Raw genomic sequence first — 24787 nt, 5'->3', positions numbered from 1 at the left:
CCCCAGCCACAGCCACGGCGACCGGTCCCAAATCCACCCGCGATTGAAAATCAAACTCAGGACGGCCATCGCGGCACGTTTCACCAATCACAGGAAGCAGCTCGATTCTAAGAAAGAAAAAGCCCGCCCTTTCCGGTAGCTCCCAGGGGCGGGCCGCCTCACCGGAACTGAGTGATGCCTCCGGGGCTTACACCGCACAGATTGTGATTGGCTGTCGTTCAGCATTATGTTAATAAGGTGGCCGTTTTTTAAAAACTTTGGACATTTAATTTATTTCCACCTAAGTGTTAAAAATCATTGTTGAGTGATAGTATCTGAAGGATTATACAGACTGGAAAGCTTTTGTCTTTGCCAGTGGGATGAGAACTAGGGAAACTAAGTCACCATGACTGCAAAGTGTGCGGCGGCGGTAGACCTGGCGGAGGCGGCGGTGTCTACGTTAAGACTATACTTTCAGGGATCATTTCTATAGTCCGTTACTAGAGAAGTTTCTCTGAACGTGTAGAGCACCCGAAACCACGAGGAGGAGATGCAGCATTCTCTCCTGAGCGTGAAGCCGGCTCTCGGTGTTGCTTCGGCAACTGCCGCTTGCCATTGATGATCGTTCTTCTCTCTCTCGGGGGAGAAGAGGGAGAGGATGCATTCTGAGTGGCTTTCGGTTTTTTACTCGGTTGAAAAAGTAGAGTGAGTTCGGAATCACCTTTGTAACTTGTTTCCGCAGTAGTGGGGAACTACTCTGGATACTTTAGAAGTACGTATGGTTGTGCTTGATTTTTTCTGAAGAGTCTATGTTCTTTTTAGGCTTGGGGAAAGTAAAAGGAGGTACACCCATCAGTTACTTTCCTTGCCAGTGCGCCCCCTACTGGGGATCGAGCTCAAAACCGGGGGGGAGTCAACCTGGAAACCTCTGTGCAGGGGAGGATGCTATGAGGTACATAAGAGTTAGCAAAATAAAACGTTTAAACTATACCTTTCTTCATACGTTCTTGTAAAGTGGTTTATTCTCCCCCATACAAATCCCTCAGTGCTACGATTATTTCTTTTGTTTCTTCATCTAGGTGCAATCTTATTTTTTAGGTTTTTATGAAATTTATTGTATAACAAATTCATATGCACTTTATAATACAGCATCATGTATACTCTATATTCAATCCATAAGGTGTATTTTAACACTCAGAGACTTAAAGTTTTCTTATTTAAAACATCTATAAAGAGCCCTACCGGTGTGTTTCAGTTGGTTGATTCCCACCAAAAGGTTGTGGGACACAGTCTGGGTGAGTATGGGAGGCAACCAATTGATATTTGTCAGATCAATGTTTCTCTCTCTCTCCCTCCCTCCTCCCCTTCCCTTCCTCTCTTTATGTTAGGGTTGCCCAAAGAGGAACGCAGGAGGCCAAAGGGGGCAAAGAATTCTAAATGTATTATTACATCTGCTAACAGGGCTGAGGCCAAGATGGCATCAGCAGAGCAGAGCAGAGGGAGCGGGATATTTACGTCTCGTAAAGGTCAGTCAGTGTAACCAGTGGGACCGGTCCCGGTGGCGGCCAGGTGTGGGCGGTCCGGTCCGCTGGAACCTGGGCGAGGGAGTTTCCTGGGAGCCGCTAATCAGGAGATCTATAATGAGAAGATCGCCGCAGGGGCCAGAGCCCCCAGGCGCATAATGGAGCCCAAGAAGGTACCTAACATTCCAGGGAGGGGCGAGAGCCCTGAGCAGAGCATAATGGAGTGCATGAATGCGCCTAACACTGAAATACATTTTTTTTTTAATTAGAGAATAGAGAGAGAGGCCTGGCAGGATGGCTCAGCTGGCTGGAGCATGATGCTCCAGGGTTGCGAGCTGGGTTTAGCCAGGGGAGGGCACATACAGGAATCAAACTGGCAATCCCAGGTTCCTTTCAGGACTTGACGGCTGTTCTTGTCTGTTTATCCACACTTCAGTTGTTTTGTTTTTTTGCTTATTGACTTGTAGGAGTTTTTGTTTTTTTTTTTAATCCTCACCCGAGGACATGATTTTTATTTTTATTTTAGAGGAAGAGGGAGACAGAAATATCGATGTGAGGGTGAATCCATCTGTTGCCTCCTGGAGGCGCCTGGACTGGGGGATCCAACCATAACCTGGGTATGTGCCCTGACCAGGAGTGGAACCTGTGACCTTCCAGTGTAAGGGACGATGCTCTAACCTACTGAGCCACAAGGGCCAGGGCTGTTCTTATTTTTTATTTCAGGAAACTAAACCTTTGACAGTTTATATATGTTGCAAATTATTTCCTACAGTTTGTCAGTGTTTTTTTAATTTGTTTGTCATACAGAAGTTTTAATATATTTAATCTATTAATTTTCACTTTATAGTTTTCTAGATCTTAAGAAATCTTTCCCTACACTAATGTTATAAAACTATGCTCCTGTATTTTCTTCTAAAAGTTTTAAAGTTTTTTACAATTGAACTCCTAATTCCTAAAAAGTCTAGATTTTTTTTTCCTGTGTGGTGTGAAGGACCTTCCTTTTATTTTTAATCCTAACCTAAAGATATTTTTTCCACTGATTTCTAGAGAGAGTAGAAGGGAGGGAGGGAAAGAGAAACATGTATATGAGAGAGACACATAAATTGGTTGCCTCCTGCACACACCCCTACTAGGGCCAGGGATCAAGCCTGCAACCGAGGTATGTGCCCAGAATCAAAACTGGAACCCTTCAGTCCACAGGTCAGTGCTCTATCCACTGAGCCAAACTGGCTAGGACCAGATCTAATTTCTAAGTTAAATTATTCACATACTATACCAGATTTTATATATATATATATATATATATATATATATATATATATATATACTTTTTTTTAATTGACTTCAGAGAAGGGAGAGGGAGAGAGAAATAGAAACATCAATGATGAGAGAGAATCATTGATTGGCTGCCTCCTGCACGCCCCCTACTGGGGATCAAGCCCACAACCCGGGCATGTGCCCTTAACCAGAATTGAACCAGGAACCCTTCAGTCCGCAGGCCAACCCTCTATCCACTGAGCCAACTCAACCAGGGCCCAGACCTAATTTTTTTTAAATATATTTTTATTCTTTCAGAGAGAGGAAGGGAGAGGGAGAAAGAGATAGAAACATGGATGAGAGCCCAGCCAGGTGTGGCTCAGTGTTTGAACATCGACCCAGGAACCAAGAGGTCACCAGTTCCATTCCTGGTCAGGGCCTATGCCTGGGTCGCAGGCTCAATACGCAGTAGGGGCGTGCAGGAAGCAGCTGATCAATGATTCTCTCTCATCACTGATGTTCCTATCTCTCCCTCTCCCTTCCTCTCTGAAATCAATAAAAATAATTTTTTTAAAAAAAGAGAGAGAGAAACACCAACTGGCTGCCTCCTGCACGCCCCCTACTTGGGATCAAGCCCCAAACCCGGGCATGTGCCCTGACCAGGAATCGAACTGGGGACCGCCTGGTGCATGGGAATGACGCTCAACCAACTGAGCCACATTGGCTCAGTTAAATAAAATATTTTTGTTGTTGTTGTTAATCCTCACCCCAGGATATTTTTCCATTGAGTTTTAGAGCGTGGAAGGGAGGGAGAGAGAAACATCGATGTGAGACGCACACATTGATTGGTTACTTCCCACATGCACCCTGCCCAGGGCCAGGGTGGGGGATGTGCCCGCAACCAAGGTATGTGCCCTTGGCTGGAATTGAACCCGGGACCCTTCAGTTCCAGGGCTGACACTCTATCCACTGAGCCAAACTGCCTAGGGCCCTAATTTTAATTTTGTTTTTATTATTAATTTTTAAAGATATGTTATTGATTTTTTTCTTTTTAGAGAAAGAGTAAAGGAGAAGGGGAGAGAGAGAGAAGCATCAATGTGAGAGAGAAACATCGATAGCTTACCCCCTGTACCAACCCACAACCAGGGCATGTGTTCTGACCAGGAACTGAACAAGCAAACTTTTGGTGCACAGAACGACACTCTAACTGAACCGCACCCACTGAGCCCCACCAGGGCATTCTCGACGACGTCCTTGGTGACTGCAAGGACTTGGAGACAACGTAACGTCCATCATTGAGAGACCGGTAGGTAAAATGTGGTATTTATGCAAGAGTCGGAAATGCATTAGATGTCACATTGCATCAAAAATGTTTCCTGCCAAACCGGTTTGGCTCAGTGGATAGAGCGTCGACCTGCGGACTGAGAGGTCCCGGGTTCGATTCTGGTCAAGGGCATGTACCTTGGTTGCAGGCACATCCCCAGTGGGAGTGTGCAGGAGGCAGCCGATCGATGTTTCTCTCTCATCGATGTTTCTAGCTCTCTATCTCTCTCCCTTCCTCTCTGTAAAAAATCAATAAAATATATTTTTTTAAAAATGTTTCATGACAAAAATGACATGTATGATACAATATTATTATTGTAATCACATATTTTATTGCCCTTAACAAAACGTAATATACACCTGATTTTATTTAATAACATATCCTGGACATCACACCATATCAGTTAACAGAGATCTTCTTCATTCTCTTTTGGCTGCATAGTATTGGATATACTATTCAGCCAGTTCCTTTAGGTGGGAATTTTGAGTTTGGTACACAATTTTGCTAGAACAGATAATACTGCACCTACGGATAATATCCACAACTTTGTGGGTGTGTATCTTTGGAATAAATTTCCAGAAGTGAATTCCTGGGTCGAAGAGTAAATGCATATGCGGTTTTGTTACATGTTGCCAAATTCCACTGGTTTTACACAATGTGTGCACCGCCCAGCAATGTATGAGGGCGTCTGTTTCCCCACTGCTTTGCCAACAGGAAGTTTTAAAATTTCTACTCACCTAAGTGGTGGGAAATAGTACATCACTATAGTTTTTATTTGGATCTCTCTTTTTTACAAGGGAAGCGGAGTATTTTTCCATATGCTTAAAACTCATTTTTGTATGTGTGTATTTTCTGTTCATAAATTCTGTCCGATTTTCAATTGGGTTTTTGCTCTTTTCTTGGAAACCTGCACCACCACCTTTCAGCCATACATCACAGAAAAGAAAAGTTTCCCTTAATTTTATTTTATCTCTTTCCCTTAATTCTGAAGAGCTCTTTAGGTACTAAGGACATTAGTTCTTTATCTGCCATGTAAGTTGCTAATATCTTGTCCCAGTTTTTAATTTTTGCCAAACAAAAGTGTTTTTTAATGGAGTCAAATTGATCAATTTTTATATTTTCTGGATTTAAAATTTTTTTTATTGATTTCAGAGAGGAAGGGAGAGAGAGAGAGAAACATCAATGATGAGAGAGAATCATTGACTGGCTGCTTCCTGCACGCCCCACACCAGGGATCAAACCCACAACTGGACATGTGCCTTGACCAGGAATCAAACCGTGACCTTCTGGTTCTGGTTCATACATTGATGCTCAACCACTGGGCCATCCCGGCTGGGCAATATGTTTTCTGGATTTTGAATCATAATTAAAAAGGCTTCCTTCACATACATATTATTAAGAAAAATTCAGGCATGTTTTCTTCTACTACTTCATGTAGTTTTATTTTTCATATGTAGATCCCTGGTCTGTTTGAAGTTTATTCTGGTACGAGGGGCCCGATGAAATTCGTGCAAGAGTAGGCTTCCCCCCCTCCCCCCCACCCTCCCCTCCCAGCTACCTGCACCGGCTTCACTTTGGCCACTGGGAGGCACCTGGGACCCAGGCTTCTCTTGAAGCCCCGGCTTTGTCTAGAACAGTGGTTCTCAACCTGTGGGTCGCCAACCTGTGGGTCGAAACCCCTTTGGGGGTCGAACGACCCTTTCACAGGGATCGCCTAAGACCATCGGAAAACACATATATAATTACATATTGTTTTTGTGATTAATCACTATGCTTTCATTATGTTCAATTTGTAACAATGAAAATATATCCTGTATATCAGATATTTACATTATGACTCATAACAGTAGCAAAATTACAGTTATGAAGTAGCAACGAGAATAACTTTATGGTTGGGGGTCACCACAACATGAGGAACTGTACTAAAGGGTCGCGGCATTAGGAAGGTTGAGAACCACTGATCTAGAAGGTCGTCAGAAAGGATGTCCTGTCTAATTAGCATATTACGCTTTTATTATTATAGATATGTTTATTCATCTGTGGATCCAGTTTTATATTTTTCCAAATGGCTGAAACAACTGTTATGAGATGGGAGCTAATTGCTCCTGGACATTTTGGCAGAAGATTTTTTAATTATCATGGCCAGTTTCTTTAGTGGATATTGATCAATTCACGTTTTTTCTTCATTATGCCAGTTTTGACATATTACACATTTTTTTTCTAGAATTTTATCCATCTTGTCTGTTTTGAAATTTATTGATGTAAAGTTCATTAACTGTTTTTATTAAATAAATTTTCATTGATTTATTTTTAGAGAAAGAGAAATATAATATGCAAATGAACAAAGTAGGGAATGAAAAGGGGGAAACAAGGACAGACACAGCATAGGTAACGATATTTTTAAAAAAATTAATGAACAGTCTGGCCAGGTTGGAGTGCTGTCCCGATGCGCCAGGGTTGTGGGTTTGGTCCCCCGTAGCTTTTTCCTAAATTATTGAGCAAGGTCTCAGTGATATTTTCAGTTAGGAATGCTTTCAGCTTCAGGTTAAAGAAAACATGAATGAAGGCGGTTTATACAAATAGGTGGGGTTTTGCTTTGCTTTGTTCTGTTCTGCGTTACAGTAAGGAGTGTGGATGTAGGTGGCTGCTGGCCTTGGTTCAGGTGTTTAGCCAGGAACCTTCTTGGGCTCTTCCTCCCTCCCTCCTTGGCTCCTGAGCGTGTGGGATGTTTTGATCTGATGACTATCAGCTGACCTCATGATCACAAGGCAGCTGTCACACTCCAGACAGAATGTCCATGTGCAAGGCAAGAAATAAAGGGGTGAGATATTATAAGCAAAGCACCCCCTTCTGTTAGAAAACAACATATCCTGCCCACAAGTCCCAGCACTCCCACTTACATCTCATTGGCCAGAACTGTCATATGGCCGACTCTAATGGCTTGGGAATCTGGGAAAGCAGGTATGTGGTGTTTTTAGTCTCCGATGTGGAGATGAGTAAAGAAGAAGGGGGCTGGGAATGGCTATTGGACTATCCACCAACAGGGTGTGTCACAAACTGGCTCAATTTTTTTCAGTCTTCCTTGGTTTATCACTTCCTGATGCCGTTCGGATGAATCCTCACTCTGGTCTTGTTGCTCCTCCTTTCATTTTGGCTGTAATCATTCTGCTGTTCAACCCATTTATGGATTGAGGCACTGGGGCAGGTAATGATCCACCAGGACCCTGGAAAGGGGGCGGGGGTGGGGGGGAGAAGGGAAGGGGCATTGGTGAGCACAGCTAAAAAGTCTCTCACATACCCAGCCCCTCCTCACTTCTTTTTCTTCGTCATTGTTGTTCTTAAATAGAGAATTTCAAGCAAACAGAAGTTGAGGGCAAGGATGCCCTTTCAATTCATGACCATCGTTTTCTTGTCTCCCCACCTGTCGTCAGTCACCTCTTTGCCCACTGGATTATGGGATTATTTTAAAACAAATCTCATTTTTAGTAACTTTCCTCTCTCTAAAGTCTGCTCTGCCTGAAGTTCACATAGTTACTCACACTTTCTTTTGATTAATATCAGCATGGTATATGTCTCTTTCCATCCATTTATTTTTCATCTGTATGTGTCTTTATATATAAAGTGGGTTTCTTTTTTTCTTTTTTTAGTAACAACACCTTTACTGTATTGTCCAGCCAAGAACACAAACACAACACTTTTTAAAAAATATATATTTTATTGATTTTTCACAGAGAGGAAGGGAGAAGGATAGAGAGTTAGAAACATCAATGAGAGCTCTAATTGGTTTGGCTCAGTGGATAGAGCATCGGCCTGCGGACTGAAAGGTCCCAGGTTCGATTCCAGTCAAGGGCATGTACCTTGGTTGTGGGCACATGCGCAGTAGGGGATGTGCAGGAGGCAGCTCATCAATGTTTCTCTCTCATCGATATTTCTAACTCTCTATCCCTCTCCTTTCCTCTCTGTAAAAAAATCAATAAAATATATTTTAAAAAAAAAGAAACATCAATGAGAGAGAAACACTGATCAGCTGCCTCCTGCACACCCCCTACTGGGGATGTGCCCGCAACCAAGGTACATGCCCTTGACTGGAATCGAACCCAGGACCCCTCAGTCCGCAGGCCGCCACTCTATCCACTGAGCCAAACCCGTTAGAGCAAACACAACACTTTTTAACTTAAGAAAAGCGCCAGGCAATTCCTAGTTCATTACAACTACTACCTACAGCAAAAATTTATATTTCTTTATTGATTACAGAGAGGAAGGGAGAGATAGAAACATCAATGATGAGAGAAAATCATTGATCGCTGTCTCCTGCATGTTCCCCACTGGGGATCAAGCCCACAACCTGGGTATCTCCCTGACCTGAAATCAAACTGTGACCTCCTGGTTCACAGGTCGATGCTCAACTACTGAGCTATGCTGGCCGGGCGTGACATTTTTTCTTTACATTTTATTTGTGTGTAGGTTATTGTAGGGGAGGAAAAATCTGTTTTCCTTCTACCCTTCTAGCTTCTATGCTGGGGCTGTAACAAAAGACAGATTAACAAGAGAAAAACACAAACAAGAGAAAAACAGTTCATTAACATCTATATCATATATGTGTGTGTGTGTGTGTGTGTGTGCGTGTGTGTGTGTATATGGCAAACTCAGAGATGAGTAATTCAAAAGGTGGCTAAAACTTGGATTTTATATACATCAACAAAGAACAATACATTTGTAGAAAAATGACAGGACAAAGGAAAATGGTTTTAGTCTTCTAAGGACTGGAAACTGAGAAGGTAAACGTATGAGGGGAACCCTAGCTGGTTAGGCTCAGTGGATAGAGCGTCAGTCTGTGGACTGAAGGGTCCTGGGTTTGATCCCAGTCGAGAGCACATGCCCGAGTTTCAGGCTTAATCCCCAGTAGGGGGCATGCAAGAGGCAGCCAATCAATGATTCTCATCATTGATGTTTCTATCTCTCTCTCCCTCTCCCTTCCTCTCTGAATTTAATTTAAAAAATATTTTTTTTCTCAGCCTTGCTGAAAAAAGGCCACCAAAAATTTGGTTGCCTCCCCCCAAAAAATTGGGAGAGAGAAAGATCAATAATATATATATATATATATATATATATATATATATATATATATATATACACACACACACACACACACACACACACATACACACACATACAGAGAGAGAGAGAGAGAGAGAGAGAGAATAACAGTATGAGGTAGATTCTTCTCCTGCCATCTATAATCCTGTCTCCAGTAAAGGAAATTTACATCCTGTCTTTAGGCAGAAAGTTTTGCCTGTACTTGCTGCTTAATTGCCTTCAATGCAAAATACACTTGTAATTCTTATATCAAAGAGGCATATTTGGGGGTGATGTGTTCTGATTTCCTTCATTATTTTTTTCCTGAACGAATTGAAAGTTGCAAACTTCATGACTTTTGTGCCAAAAATGTCTTTCAGCGTGCATCTCCAAGGAATAAGAACTTTCTCCCACAATTCACAGCATCAATTTTTTTAAACCATGATCTAAGCAAGATTCATGCTTTGCATTTGGTTGTTGTCTGTAGTCTCTTTTAATCTAGAGCAGTCTTTGTACTTTTGTTTTCTTTCTTTTTTTAGGGAGAGTGGGAACGCAGTCCCCCACTACCACAAATCACGCAGTGGAGTTCACCACATTCGGGGAAACTGCAGGGGTCAGCACATCCAGAGTGCAGTGGGAAAGCCTCACTCTGGGAAAACCACCTTTGTGATCGTGGTATCTCGCCTGCCAGGTAAGTATTCTTTTTTTCTCTTGCTAGGGATTTTGTGGAGACCAGGGCGGGTGTTTTGTAAAACACCCTGCATCCTAAATCTGCCCGATTATTCCCCATGGTGTTGTTCAATTTGTTCCTCCATCCCCTGTCTTTGTCGGCAGCAGGAAGTTAAATCTAAGGCTGGGCTAGATTTAGGTTATACATTTTTGGCATTATTATCTCCTGAATGATCCTGTGCACTCGGAGACAGATACTGGCAGCTTGCCCCGCTACAAGTGATGCTATGCTTGATCACTTGGTTACAGTGGTCACTGCCGCATTTTTTCAAAGGTATGCTTTCCCTTGGCAAATTGTTAATGGCAATAAAATGTGGAGCAGTACTCTGTCACCATGCACCATCCTATACTCAGTAACCTTTTACCTAGCATCCACTGAATCATGTTTTTCCATTGGGAATTGCAGTATAGTTTTGTTTTGTTTTTTTAATTTCAGTGGCTGTATTTTTTAAAGTTTTTCAGTTTGTTTGCTTGTTTGAAATATGTCTGTTCTTTTTTCACGTATTGCTCTATCCTTTCAGAACTTACTTTTTATACTTGCTATCTTTTTTTTATATTTTTATTGATTTCAGAGAGGAAGGAAGAGGGAGAGAGAGAGAGAGATATCAGTGATGAGAGAAAATCATTGATCGGCTGCCTCCTGCACGCGCCCCCACTGGGGATCAAGCCCGCAACCCAGGCATGTGCCCTTGACGAGAATCGAACCGGGACCCTTCAGTCCTCAGGCCTACACTCTATCCACCGAGCCAAACCGGCTAGGGCTACTTGCTGCCTTTTTTATCATTAAGCATACTGATTGTATATAGACTTTGTTCTTTTACCGGTGTGAGGAGGGAAGGGCTTTTTTCTCTCTGTCGTGGTGATGTGTCCATGGTAATATGGTATAGTTCCTGGCATAAGTGAGTGTCCCTAATCAAATGGCTTTGTTTTTGCTAAGATTTTAAGGGTCTCATTATTCTTAGACCATGGGCCTCTCTAGGGTCGACTCCCCTTGCTGCTCTGACTTCTCTGTTCTTTTTGGGACAGAGAAATCCCAAAAAGGAATTCTCAACTTTAGGAACTTTGAGTTTCCTGTGGACTTGACTGTTTTTGTTGGACCACTCAATATTAATTTGACTTCAAATTTCTATAATAGGAGGGTATGTGAATCAGAAACAAGTTCTGAGGACTGGAGCTTTATCTCTCATGCATGGCCAGCAATTCACCGGGACTTCCCAAGGTTGGGGAACTGGAAATAAGGCCCCCTACCTAAACCCATGTGCCCCAAGCACTCCACACTGGTCTTGGGAAGCAGCAGGGAAGTTTGCAACTACCTGGACCCACATGTAGAAAAGCAAAAAAGGTGAGGATAGATCTGAATTTACATCACCCTTCTAACTCAGGAGGTATAGAAAATAACATAATGAACACCCATGATTCATATAAAAAATAAAATTCTATATTGTTGAGTACTCCTCTCTAATCACATTGCTCTCTGCCAGAGGCAACTGCTCTCCTGAATCTTAGTGTTTAGCATTCCCAAGCATATTTTTATTTTATTTTTTTAATGTATATATTTTTTTATTGATTTCAGAGAGGAAGGGAGAGAGATAGAAACATCAGTGATGAGAGAGAACCATTGATCCACTGCCTCCTGCATGCCTCCCACTGGGGACGGAGCCTGCAACCCCAGCATGTGCCCTTGACTGGAACCGAACCCAGGATCCTTCAGTCCGCAGGCCGACGCTCTATCTACTGAGCCAAACCAGCTAGGGCTCCCAAGCATATTTTTGTTATTATTTATTACACTAGTGGCCCGGTGCATGGATTTGTGCACATTGAAAGGAATTGGGCTCCCTCCTCTCTGGTTCTGGGGTTCATCACCTGAGAACCACCACTGCCAAGTCAACACAACTTGGCAGCTCCTGTGTTGAGCGTTTGCCCCCTTGGTGGTCAGTGCTCATCATATGTACCGGCTGGTCGGAGAGTCACTTAGACTTTTATATATATAGACTAAAGGCCTGATACACGAAATTTGTGCAAGAATAGGCCTTCCTTCCCCTGGCTGCCGGCACTGGCTTCCCTCGGGCACCCGGGACCTGGGCTTCCCTCGCAGCACCAGCTTCATCTAGAAGGTCGTCTGGAAGGATGTACGGTCTACTTAGCATATTATGCTTCTATTATTATAGATATGTATGTATCCCTAAACAATATACCACTTCTCTCCCTAGGATGGCTCTCATCCTCAATACCTCATCAAGATTGTTCAAGGTCACCAATGACTTAGGTGCTAGCAACATTTTTTAAAGCATAGTTTTTTGTTTTTTGTTTTTAAATATATTTTATTAATTTTTTACAGAGAGGAAGGGAGAGGGATAGAGAGATAGAAACATCGATGGGAGAGAAACATCGATCGGCTGCCTCCTGCACACTCTCCACTGGGGATGTGCCCGCAACCAAGGTACATGCCCCTGACCGGAATCGAACCCGGGACCCCTGAGTCCGCAGGCCGACGCTCTATCCACTGAGCCAAACCGGCCAGGGCAGCATAGTTTGTTTTTAAGTTAATTTTTAAAAATTGATTTTTAGAGACAGAGGAAGGGAGAGGGAGAGAGAGAAACATCTGCTGCCTCCTGCAGGCCACCTACTGGGGATTGAGTCCTGACCGGGAATTGAACCAACAATCTTTTGGTGCACAGGATGATACCCCACCAACTCACCCACACCGGCCAGGGTAGTGCTAGCAGATTTAAAGAATACTTCTATGCTCTTCACCCTCTTTCCTGCTCTCCGGCAGCCGCAGCCATGAAGGTCGAGCTGTGCAGCTTCAGTGGGTACAAGATCTACCCCAGACACGGGCGGCACTATGCCAGGATCGACAGGAAGGTTTTCCAGTTCCTTAATGCAAAATGCGAGTCGGTATTCCTTTCCAAGAGGAACCCTCGGCAGATAAACTGGACTGTCCTCTACAGGAGAAAGCACAAAAAGGGACAGTCGGAAGAAATCCAAAAGAAAAGAACCCGCCGTGCAGTCAAAGTCCAGAGGGCCATCACTGGGGCATCTCTTGCTGATATAATGGCCAAGAGGAACCAGAAACCTGAAGTTAGGAAAGCTCAGCGAGAGCAAGCTATCAGGGCTGCCAAGGAAGCACAAAAGCTAAGCAAGCATCTAAAAAGACAGCAATGGCTGCTGCTAAGGCTCCCACAAAGGCAGCACCTGAGCAAAAGATTGTGAAGCCTGTGAAGGTTTCTGCTCCCCGTGTTGGTGGAAAACGCTAAGTTGGCAGATGAGATTCTTAAATAAAGACCTGACTATAACTAAAAATAAAAAAAAAAAATAAAAGAATACTTCTATGATCCTCGCCAGGTAGCTCAGTTGGTTAGCGTGTGGTGCCAGTAGACCAAGGTTGCAGGTCTGATCCCTAGTCAGGGCAGGTACATGGAGCAACCAATGAATGCATAAATAAATGAAACAAGTCGATATTTTTTTCTCTACAAATCAATAAAAAAAAATACTTCTGCCTTGGCCAGTGTTGCCTAGTGGTCAGATCACCAACTCTCACACCAAAGGGTCGCAGGCTCGATTCCCAGTCAAGGGCACATACCTGGTTGTGGGTTCACTCCCCAGACCTGGGGGGGGGGGGGGCAGTGTGCAGGATGCAACCAGTCGATGTTTCTCTCTCTCTTGCTCACCTTCCCTCCCTTCGACTCTGAAAAGCAATGGAAAAAATATATATCCTTGGGTGAGGATTAACAAAACTACACAAAATAGAACAAAAAACACTTATATGTCCTCATCTTTATTTTTTTATTTTTTAATATCTTTTTTATTGATTTCAGAGAGGAAAGGAGAGGGAAAGAGATAGAAACATCAGTGATGAGAGAGAATTGATTGGCAGCCTCCTACACGCCAGGGATCGAGCCCCCAACCCAGGCATGTGCCCTTGGCTGGAATGGAACCTGGGACCCTTCAGTCTGCAGGCCAACGCTCTATCCACTGAGCCAAACCAGCTAGGGCCTATGTCCTCATCTTATCTGCCCTCTGTGCAGCTCTCCAGTTACTTTTTCCTTCACTTCTTCCTAAGCTTCCACGCCCTGGTTTTCCTCATCCCTTCAAACCCTAATCTCACCTCCTTTGCTCCTCTTCCTCTGCCCTACCTCAGAGTGCTGGCATGCCCCATGGCTGTTATGGGTCCTCTCATCTCCAACTACACTCTCTCCCTAGGATATCTCCTCCAGTTCCCTCACTCCAAATGTCATAAAATGACTGCCAAACCTCTGTCTCTGGCCTTGATCTTTCCTTGAACTCCTAGCTTGTATATCCAACTGCTTATTTGGTATCTTTACTCTGAAGTCTTCTGGACATCTGACTAAACAACCAAAATGAAACGCCACCCCCAACCTGTTTCCTTCACAACCCCTAATTCACTCATCATCCACTCAGTGTCTCTAACAGAAACCAAGAGTCATCCATGATTACTCCTCCTCCTTCACCCCCACACCGAACCTGTCAACCTAATAATGAGGTAGAGTGAAGCAAACTCAGATGACCAGAAATGGGGTTTGTTTTTGGGAACAACAGAGGAATTGCAATTCTGGAAACCCATGCTGTAGCAAGCTACAGGCTAGTCTGTTGAGGGTTTGGGACAGGATGTATATATGGGCAAGCAGCACAGAGAGGGGGAAATTCAGCCAGAGTCCCAGCAGTCATTTCACTGACTTGAGGAAGAGGAGAGATTCCTAGTGGGTGTTCACTGTTCCGGAGAGAAGTCTCCATCTTCTGTAAAGCAGGCATTTATGGGAAATCAGTCTCTCCGTTCTCAAGTTCCTTTCCTCTGAGGGCACAGGTGAGATTCTCCATTTCACATCCTCTGGTTTCATTTTAGATTGAAATCCTTTCACAAACCGATCGGCAAAGATCCATTCACTCCACTTGCCAAACAAGATGCACCTGTAGTCCTTTCTCTTCGCTGCATCCCACTGTCACTCCCTAGGCTAGGCAGGCATCCTCTCTGGCCTGCTAATGCTCTCACCTCAAATCAGTTCTCCACACAGCAGCAAGTCTGATCCGCAAAACACCGAATGTAACTCACATCTTGTCACTCTGCTTAAACTTCAATGACTTCTCATTAGAATAAAAGCCAAAAATCTCTACTACAAGCTACCAGATGATAAATGACTTCACCTACTGCCGATCAGCCCACTGGTTTCTGGGTTCTTCCAAACCAAGGTTTTTCCTGCCTCAGAGCCTTTGCACACACCATTCTCAAGTCATCATCTGGAAGCTCTCCACCTCCGTGCCCTCCACTCTGATAAGGCCTGTTCCTCCTAGTTCTCTAGACGCAGGTTAAATATCACTTCAAAGATTTATTTTCTGGCCACTTCACCTAAAGCAGGTTCCTCTATTATTCTCTAGTCCAGCTCTGTTTCCCTCAGAGCACTTACCACAATCTGTAATTTGCTTGTTACTTCTTTTTGCCCCCTGTTCATATTAGAATGAGAGGCCTGGTGCACGGATTTGTGCACTGGTAGGGACCCTCTGTCTGGCCTGTGCCCTCTCACAATCCGGTACCCCTGGGGGATGTCAGAGAGCTGGTTTCAGCCTGATCCTCGCAGGCCAGGACGAGGGACCCCACTGGCCGAGTCCCATCCATGCACTGGGACTCTGGTATGCATATGAGATCTTTGGTTAATCTCTTCCCACCCTCCCCCTTTCCCTCTGAGATTCATCAGTCTGTTCATGTTCCCATGCCTGTGCTTTGAGCGTCTTCCCCCTGTTGGTCAGTGCACATCATAGCTACCCGTTAAATGGTCAAATGGTTGCTTAGGCATATAGATGTTAAGTCAAGGAGAGCAAGAACTGCTATCTCCAGAACAAACAAACAACAACAACAACAAAAGAACTACCTCTAGCACCTAGCACCATGCCTAGCACGTGGTAGACACATCATCTAGTGAATCTGTCTTCTACGCACTTCAAACATAAGTTCCTCCTTTAAACTCAGCAGTAACTCCCCGCGGGAGGAAACATGCTCCCCATGGTGCAAAGAAGGAAACCGAGTCAGGTTTCTAGCTTGTCTGCGTCACTGAGCTAGTAGCTGAAGGAGCCGGAGGCCTGCAGGTCCCCAGAGCCCTCGCTCAAACACCGCACCCGCCACGGAAGTTTCCAGTGTGGGGAACCCAGCGATCCAGGAGCCCTCGGACATAAAGGTAGAAAGGAGCAACAGCCGCCTGCAGGGTCCCGGAGTTCCCAGCAGGCCCTGCACTCCGACGTGCTGCCGGACAAGTGGGCGGTCCCAGGCGCCGGAAGACGGCCGGGGAACTACATTTCCCAAAAGGCTCCGCGGGGCGCGGCTGACTGGCGGAAGCGAGGCCGGCGACGGCGTGACGAAGCGCAGGGACGCTGGCGCGCGGGGTTTAAACTGCGGCGGTTTACGGGCGTTAGGACTTCGTCGAGTTAGGGGAGTTGGAGGTTCTTGGTGTTTTTTTTTTCCCGGCGCATCTGCCGACTGACTGCCCAATGGACTCGACGCTTCAGGCCCGCTTGTTTCCCGGTCTCGACATCAAGATCCAACGCAGTAATGGTGAGGGGCGGGGTCCCGAGGCCGGGGGGCCGTGGGCTCTGAGGCGGCTGAAATGACTGCCCCTCCCCAGACGGCAGGGCCCTGAGACACCGTTGGGGATGCCCCTCATCACAGGTCCGGGTCTGTGCACTGGCAACCCGCCTTCCCCACCCGGGCGGGGCCCTGCCTGGCGGTTGGCCCCCTCCGGTCCTCTGGGAGAGGCGGGGCTCCTCGGGGCCGGGGGACCTTCCGGGGAGTTAGCGGTGCTAGTCACTTCCTCTCCACAGTTCTCCGAGACTGCCTGGTCTTGCAGGGACCTCGGCTTCCTCGCCCGCTGCTCCCCTGTAAACACTGCGCACCTGCAGCGTGTGGGGCGCTGGGGCTCAGTGTAACCAGACAGATCCCTGCTCTTCAGGAGATTGTTCTGCTCTCTCTCTCTCTCCCATGCCCTTGTCATTAGGAGAACCGTCAGGATGAAGGTAGGGGGACCCGAGGGGCGCTGTGCTGAGGGACAGTTCACCCGAGGACTAGAGTGACTCCCCAAACAGACCTTCGCCCCACTCTGTAGGCTCTTTGGGGGTGGGGGTGCTGAATCCTTATCCCCGTCAGCTCGGTTTTAAGACTTGTTCTCTGCCCGCCTCACTATGGGATGTGCTAAGGGTGAAGTGCCAGGAATTTGGCTCCTGTGAAAAAGAAAGAAAGGCAGCTGTCCTTTCCTTCAGGTCAGCTCCACACTGAGAGTCTCTGTGGGATCTTTATCTTTTTAAACTATGTTTTTATTGGTTTTTGAGAGCTAGGAAGGGAGAGAGAGAGAGAGAAACGTGGATGAGAGAGAAACATCGATCAGCTGTCTCCTGCACGCCCCCCCTGGGGATTGAGCCCACAACCCGGGCATGTGCCCTGACGGGGATAGAACCCGGGACCTCCTGGTGCATGGATGGTGCTCCGCCGCTGAGCCACGCTGACCCGGCTCTGTGGGATCTTAAAGTGAAGAAGATGGGTAACTCTGGCCTTTTTCTGTTCTAGGCCTAATTCACAGTGCCAGTGTAAGGACTGTGGACTTGGAGAAAGCCTGTGTTTCAGTGGAATGGATAGAAGGAGGTGCCACAAAGGGCAAAGAGGTAGGTGCCACCTAAAGATGTGTGGAAATGGGACGGGTGAGAGCCTTTAAAACATTTTTTATTGATTGATTTTAGGGGGCGAGAGAGAGGGAAATAAGCGTCCATTTGTTGTTCCAGTTACTTGTACATTCATTGGTTGCTTTGTTTGTTTCTCTTTTATTTCGTTGCTTCTTGTATGGGCCCTGACTGGGGATCGGAACCATAACCTTGGCCGAGAGCCTGTTGTCTTGTTTTGTTTTCTAATATATTTTTAGAGAGGAAGGGAGAGAGAGAGAGATGAGAGGGAATCATCGATTGGCTGCCTCCTGCACACCCCACACGGGGCATGTTCCCTGACAAGGAATCGAACCTTGACCTCCTGGTTCACAGGTCAACACTCAACCACTGAGCCATGCTGGCCAGGCGAGAACCTGTTTTTCTTTTAACATATTTTTATTGATTTTAGAGAGAAAGGGAGAGGGAGAGAGAGAGAGACATCAATGATGAGAGAGAATCATTGATCGGCTGCCTCCTGCACCCCCCACCCTCCCACCCACCCCCACTGGGGGTTGAGCCTGCAAACCCGGCATGTGCCCTGACCTGGAATTGACCTGTTACCTCCTGGTTCCTGGTTCCTGGTTCACAGGTCATTGCTCAACCACTGAGCCACACCAGCCGGACTGAGAGCCTGGTTTTGATGCTGTGTTGTCCTTCCTGATCTCAAACATGATCCTCTTTGGATGCATTGGGATTTTATTTAGTAAGGCCTTTCTGAATTGCAGCAATCAACAATTTCTGGTGTTTGTAGAAAGCAAACTGTACAGAATCCTAAAACCATGCTCACCCAAGCTAGCTTCTGAATGCATATGTTTGTTTCTGAATGTATGTTTCTGAAACACCACATAACAAGGCAACTTGTGATAAATGGTGCAGGTGAATAGTGCTAGGGCAGCTCAGAGCTGGAACTCGTTGAGGATGAGCTGGGCTTGTGGGAGTGGCAGGAAGGCTTAGCAGATGGCTCTCATGGGGACTAATGAAGAAGCTGGCTGCAAGCAGTAGAAGGCTCAGGCTGCTGGGTCTTCATCTCTGGCATTAAGATGTTTGAGATTTTATTCTGTAGCCAGTGGGGTGCCTTGGAAGAATTTTGAGAAGAGGAGAGCTGTGACTAAGACATTTATGCTTTAGAGGCATTGAGGTGTGGAGAAGAGGTCACCAGGATAGGAGTATGAAAACCTGGGTTCTAGTCTGTTTTTGCCACTATTTTTTTTTTTTTTTTTTGTCCTTTGAGGCATTTTATTTCCACATAGGTATCACATCCCTAGAAAAAGAATCCCAGGATTTTCCCTCCTGTGTTTTCATCTTGCTTCTTCATGGTCCATGATGCCCGCTGAGGTTGTCAGTACAGTGAAACCAAACTGACGGGATGGAAACAAGTTGTTCTGCCATTTTTCTAGATCTTTGAGTTGCACATCACATCTGGGGCTGATTACTCCACACTTGTTCAACCTGCCTGTGAGGTTCACAACAATTTTCCCAGCTCTGTGGTCATCAATAATTTCAAATTCGCCAATGTAACCATGCTTCATCATCACAGTTAGAAACCGGACGATGACTTTGGAGCACAGCCTGATGAGAACCTGGCGCTTGCCTCTCTTTTTGGCATTGTTGATACTCTTCAGAGCATCAGCCAGGACATTCATGCGCACCATTATAGCGGCACGGACCGATGGCGGAAAGTTTGCCACTATTTTATATGTTCTCAGGCATGTTTCTGCCCCTTTTAGAAAAATTCAGTTTCCTCAGCTATGAGGATGATAATATCTACCTCATAGGGTTGGTGTGAGGATTTAGTCAACAAATCCTTTTGTGCAGGTTTCAAAGTGCCACACGAGAAAATACAATAAGAAAGACAGACACTGTGTTTGGTGCTGGTGATAGAGGTGTGGGTGAGACAGACCTCTTTCATGGAGCTTAATGAGATAATGTACAGGGCTCGCTTAGGGTAGCACCTTATGGTAGGTATGCAGATATTTATGTGCTATATTGGAGAAATAAACGAATCGAAAACTTACATTATCTGCCCTTGAATAAAGAAGTTTCTAAAAATGCTTTCAGCCAGCTGCTAGTTCTTTCTGATTTGTTTTGTTTTGGTTTGTTGTTGTTTGTTTAGAAATACAGCTCTTGTTGGGTCTCACTCCAGCTCATATATTGCCTGTAGAATAAGGTCCAAACTCTTGTGCGGCATTCCAAAGCTTTTCAAGATCTGATCCCAATCACCCTTTTTCTTTGTATCACACAGAATATCTTGTGCCAGGGGCAAGTGGGGCAGCTCCCCACTCTGACCATGCCTGGGGCCTTGCTGCCTTCACACTCATTCTTTCCTCCTGGGATGTTCACCCTTAATCATCAATGTGAAAATCAGTTAGTGTCAGAACTTCAGAACTAGGATTAGGGCTCTGGTTTCCCATGTTGTTAATGCTTTCTGGTGTTTAGGGATCGGAAAGGGGGGGTGGGGGGGTGTAGTAAGGGCCTGTAGCTGTCCAAAAAAAGTGGATAGAAATATGGTTCCTGAAGTATTTGCCAGCTTTTGCATTCAGTTGTTCTGTCTTCCTTGTCTATCCCATGCTGCTTTGGTTTCTCGCCCTTTGTATATGTGACTACTCTCCCCCACATTAGAATGTGAGCTCACTGAAGGCAAGGGCGATACATGTCGTTTTTTAAAAAAAATAATTCTTTATTGTTGAAAGTATTATCTATGTCCCCCTTCTTCCCCCATTCACCCACTCCAGCCCGCCTCCACCCCAGGACCTCAACGAAGGGCAGTATGTCTTAATTCATCTTTGAATATCTCTTTCTATTGCCTTACTTGTGCATAATACCTTTTTTGTTGTTGTTGTTAATCCTCACCTAAGAATTTTTCCCCATTGATTTTTATTAAGATGTTACATATGTGTTCTTATCCCCCCTTTGCCCCACCACACCCCTGCTCATGCCCTCACCCCCCTGGTGTCTGTGTCCATTGGTTATGCTTATATGCATGCATGTAAGTCCTTTGGTTGATCTCTCCCCCTTACCCCCACCCTTCCCTCCCTTCCCTCTGAGGTTTGACGATCTGATCAATGCTTCTCTGTCTCTGGATCTGTCCATTGATTTTTAGGGAGTGGAAGGAAGGGGGAGAGGCAGAGAGAAATATCGATGTGAGAGAGACATTGATTGGTTGCCTCCTACACAGGGCCAGGGATCGAGCCTGCAACCGTGGTACATGCCCTTGACTGGAATCAAACCCACAACCCTTCAGTCCCCAAGCCAATGCTCTAACCCAGGGGTGGGCAAACTTTTTGACTCGAGGGCCACAATGGGTTCTTAAACTGGACCGGAGGGCCGGAACAAAAGCATGGATGGAGTGTTTGTGTGAACTAATATAAATTCAAAGTAAACATCATTACATAAAAGGGTATGGTCTTTTTTTTTTTTTTTAGTTTTATTCATTTCAAAGGGGCCGGATCCGGCCCGCGTGCCGTAGTTTGCCCACGGCTGCTCTATCCACTGAGTCAAATCAGCTAGGGTGCATAATGAATTGTTTAATAAGCTAGTTAATAAGTAGGAGGTAAAGCTCTCACCTTAGTCCAGTGGTTTTCAATCTTCCTAATGCCGCGACCCTTTAATACAGTTCCTCATGTTGTGGTGACCCCCAATTTCATTGTTACAAATTGAACATAATTAAAGCATAGTGATTAATCACAAAAATAATATGTAATTATATATGTGTTTTCCAATGGTCTTAGGCGAACCTTGGGGAAAGGGTCGTTTGACCCCCAAAGGGGTCGCGACCCACAGGTTGAAAACCGCTGCCTTAGTGTGTTTGAGTTGTCCCTAGAGAGTTCCAGGACTCTGGTGATGTAAACCTAGAATTGTGACTGCACTGCAGGCATGAGCAGGCCGCTGTGACTGGGGAAGAAGTTTCTGGGCCTATTAGAAAATGTAGATAGATTAGGGTTAGGTAGCAGCTCTCTGGAACATGTCCCTGCCCATAAGATCCTGAAGGGCTCTTCCTTTTTACCTATCACTGGGACAGTTAGAACTTGTTTCCTCCTTCATGTCAGCCAGCAAGACGTGTTTCAGGCACTGAGCCCAGCAGGATCCCACTGCCCAGCAGGACAGTGGGGGAACCAGGTACCCCAAGTCTACCGTGGGCTACCTGTTTGCCTGTCTTCATCTCGTTCTCATCACTGACATCTACCATAGCTTGGAAATTGGAAACCAATATACATCCAGATGGTAAACCACAGCTAAGGAATAAATATTTGTTTATAGCTATTAGTACTTGGTGGAATTTAAAGTTGGTAAAATCTGAATCTTGGTTGCAGAGATGCAGTTGGATTGAAAAAGCTGTTATTTCATCGAAACTTTCATTTGCTCCTTGCAGATTGATTTTGATGATGTGGCTGCAATAAACCCAGAACTCTTACAGCCTCTTCCCTTACACCCGAAGGATAATCTGCCGCTGCAGGTGAATGTCATGGTAGGTGCCTGTCGTCTGGCTGCAGCCAGTGCCCCAGAGGATTCACTTGGCTTTTGGCTCTTTGCTGGATTGTTTTCTGAGACTGCCTAGGACTTCAGCACGGCACTTGGGCCCTTGAGAATTGAAAAGAGCCATATATGGTGGTGGTATGTTTTGTTTTTCAGAAACAAAAGCGCAGATCAGTCAACTCCAAAATTCCCGCTCCAAAGGAAGGTAAATGCATTTCTATTGGCTTATTGTCATGGGATTGTGCCCAGAATGATGTTCCTGGGGCTTAGGAACCTGTGAGGTTGACTCATTATTCCAGTTTAGCAGGTGATTTCTATGTGAGCTGAGTCCTGCCCCATCTTCCTCAGTGAGGAAGAATCCAACTTACAGGGAGGAGGAAATGGAGAGGTATTGGTCAAAGGGTACAAAGTTTCAGTTATGCAAAATAAGTTCTAGAGATCTAATGTGCAACAGAGCACCTATGATTAACAGTGTTGTCTATTTAAAATTTTACTGTAAGGGTAGGTCTTATACGGTGCTCTTACCACAAAAGGAAAAAATAACCATAACATAAGGACTGGGAGGAAACTTTTAGAGGTGATAGGTATGTTTATGGCATTGATTGTGATGATGGTTTCATGGTTGTATACTTATCTCCAAACTCATTAAGTTGAATAAGTTGAATACATTAAATATCTATAGCTTTTGTATGTCAATCATTCCTCAAGCCAGTTAAAAAAAATGAATCCAGCCATCCAACCTACAGCTCGTAGACCAACCTCTCAGGGACCTGGTGCATTTGGGAAATTTGCTGACTGGTCTAGAAGTCTTCGTTGTAGAATCCAGAGTGTTAATCAGCTTTGGTAGGCTTGTTTTCTTCCCTCAGGGGAACAGTGCGCCTTGGAGTGAGGTGGTGAACCAGCTGTCAGAGAAGCTAGGTCCAGGCCAGTTAGAAGTATAGTCCATGGAGCTATGGAGATCTGGGGGTGAGGTCGGACGAGTGGGATTTCAGCAGTGCCTTAAAAGGTTGGGCTTTCTCTGCAGAAGTCAGCCTAAACCTACTTTGACTACAATAGTCTATTGACCATAGTGGGTGGCTGTAGGCACAAACTGCCCAAGAAACCCAGCTTATTCGGAACCAGCTATATCTGCATGGGCTATCCCAGTCCAGAGAATGTCATTGCCCTGCATGATCTAGCTATCCCGGGAACCAAAGTAATTACATGGCCCAGGGTGAAAGATGTGAGCTTGGGTTGGGCATGAGTGGTGTGGTGCTGGCCCTCTCTTGCTGGCCTGCAGGAGAGATGAAAGTGGCCGCGGTCTCACTCCCGACCCCAAGAGATATTGCCACAGCTCCTTATAAATGGAAAAGAAAAATCTTAATAAAGGTGCATGTTATTGAACAGTAGAAATGAAGCAGAAGATTATAAATCTTTTGGGAAATAGGAAAATATTAATAATTTAGGCTCTTTATGAAAGACATGGATTATATCAGCAGTTCTCAACCTGTGAGTCACGACCCCTTTGGCAGTTGAACAACCCTTTCACAGGGGTCACCTAAGACCATCCTGCATATCAGATATTTACATTACAATTCATAACAGTAGCAACATTACAGTTATGGAGTAGCAACGAAAATAATTTTATGGTTGGGTCACAACATGAGGAACTGTATTTAAAGGGCCAGAAGGTTGAGAACCACTGGATTATATAGAGTCATCAGATCAACCTAAATTTAGGAGACTCAGAAATTCAGTACAAGTTGATGTTGGCCTATATGACACCACATGTTCTATTTCCAAATGTATGACTTATTTTATAGGTGAACTAGTGGCCCAGTGCACAGATTTGTGCACATTGAAAGGAAATTAAGAAGAAATATTTTAATATCGCTATTCGCCCTTTCTCTATAATAGAAGTGTCAGAGTTGAAAGAAAAGTAGTAAATTTTCTTTACTAATTACTAATTAGTAATGTATATAAAAATAATATATAAATTGATTAATAAATAAATAATAACAGCATGATATAACAACAAAAACATGATATAAAAACAACATTCATAAAAACAATGACTGATAAATTTGTTAAACTTATTCTAATATCTTCCTGTACACCATATTAAGAGTAAAAACACTTTCAGAGTGCTTGACTAATTTTCCCTTGTGATGGAGTATTTACAACTTAAACGTCACATGCTCTTCGACCTCAAGAGAAAGCAACATATAACTAACCATGTCCGAAATTGGGTTCAGGTAGGAATATTCCTACTCTGTCTAGAGTTTGTGCTTGTGATTTATTAATAGTCATCACAAATGCCGGCATCACGGGAAACTGTCTTCAAATTAATTTAAATGGGAGGCCAGTGTCAGACGGGGACAAATCAATTCTTGGAATCAGAACAACCTCTCCTTCTGCAGATCCTGTTAATACTTCAACTTTGATTATGTTAGGTCGCAATATTTTGATAATAAATCTAGTACCATTACAAAGACCCCATTTACCATTAAGATTTCTCAGTTCGTGGCCCTAACCGGTTTGGCTCAGTGGATAGAGTGTCGGCCTGCGAACTGAAAGATTTCTCAGTAGCATGATGATTGCACCTACTTTCAATTTTAACTTATGACACAGCATTCCCGAAGGAGTAATACTATTAAGAAATTCAATGGGAAAAATTTTCCTTTTCCGCATCATCTGTTGAATCGATGGAATCATCACTCAAATAGGTGTGAAAACCTCCATCCAGTGT

The 24787-nt window shown here is 44.6% G+C and overlaps 2 protein-coding genes, 1 long non-coding RNA gene, 2 other non-coding genes and 1 pseudogene across 17 annotated transcripts in view; 4 read left to right on the top strand and 2 right to left on the bottom strand.

Annotated features, from left to right (window-relative positions):
• The first annotated feature begins 441 nt into the window (after window positions 1-441).
• LOC118677763 lies at window positions 442-653 on the top strand. The gene has a single exon (XR_004974496.1). It is a non-coding gene; the product is annotated as a small nucleolar RNA U3 (small nucleolar RNA).
• Window positions 452-7289, top strand: LOC118677454. The gene is made up of 3 exons (XR_004974395.1): window positions 452-751; window positions 3815-4065; window positions 7160-7289. It is a non-coding gene; the product is annotated as an uncharacterized LOC118677454 (long non-coding RNA).
• Window positions 7290-9694: 2405 nt separating this feature from the next.
• On the bottom strand, window positions 9695-9858 carry LOC118677927. The gene has a single exon (XR_004974633.1). It is a non-coding gene; the product is annotated as a U1 spliceosomal RNA (small nuclear RNA).
• On the top strand, window positions 9733-13185 carry LOC118677717 (annotated as a pseudogene).
• Window positions 13186-15610: 2425 nt separating this feature from the next.
• KIF2C (kinesin family member 2C) overlaps window positions 15611-24787 on the top strand; it is a 29477-nt gene continuing 20300 nt past the window's right edge. Inside the window, exons 1-4 of one of the 13 annotated variants that reach the window (XM_036351182.1) lie at window positions 15611-16450; window positions 17456-17550; window positions 21956-22051; window positions 22216-22264. In XM_036351182.1, coding sequence (XP_036207075.1) covers window positions 16387-16450; window positions 17456-17550; window positions 21956-22051; window positions 22216-22264 — 304 coding nt within the window. In that variant the 5' untranslated portion in view covers window positions 15611-16386. Of the gene's footprint in view, window positions 16451-16666; window positions 16909-17455; window positions 17551-21783; window positions 21808-21955; window positions 22052-22215; window positions 22265-24787 lie in introns of those variants that run through there. The other 12 variants (XM_036351181.1, XM_036351178.1, XM_036351172.1 and 9 more) reach the window with 12 other exon arrangements.
• LOC118676756 (40S ribosomal protein S15a-like) lies at window positions 18790-19253 on the bottom strand. The gene has a single exon (XM_036351183.1). It carries the CDS (start codon window positions 19236-19238, stop codon window positions 18885-18887), a length of 354 nt encoding a protein of 117 aa, XP_036207076.1. The 5' UTR covers window positions 19239-19253; the 3' UTR covers window positions 18790-18884.

This window comes from Myotis myotis, unplaced genomic scaffold (assembly GCF_014108235.1).
Source record: "Myotis myotis isolate mMyoMyo1 unplaced genomic scaffold, mMyoMyo1.p scaffold_m19_p_2, whole genome shotgun sequence".
Lineage (NCBI taxonomy): Eukaryota > Metazoa > Chordata > Mammalia > Chiroptera > Vespertilionidae > Myotis > Myotis myotis.
The sequence above is the reverse complement of the archived record's forward strand: the minus strand, read 5'-3'. Positions and strand labels throughout refer to the sequence as shown.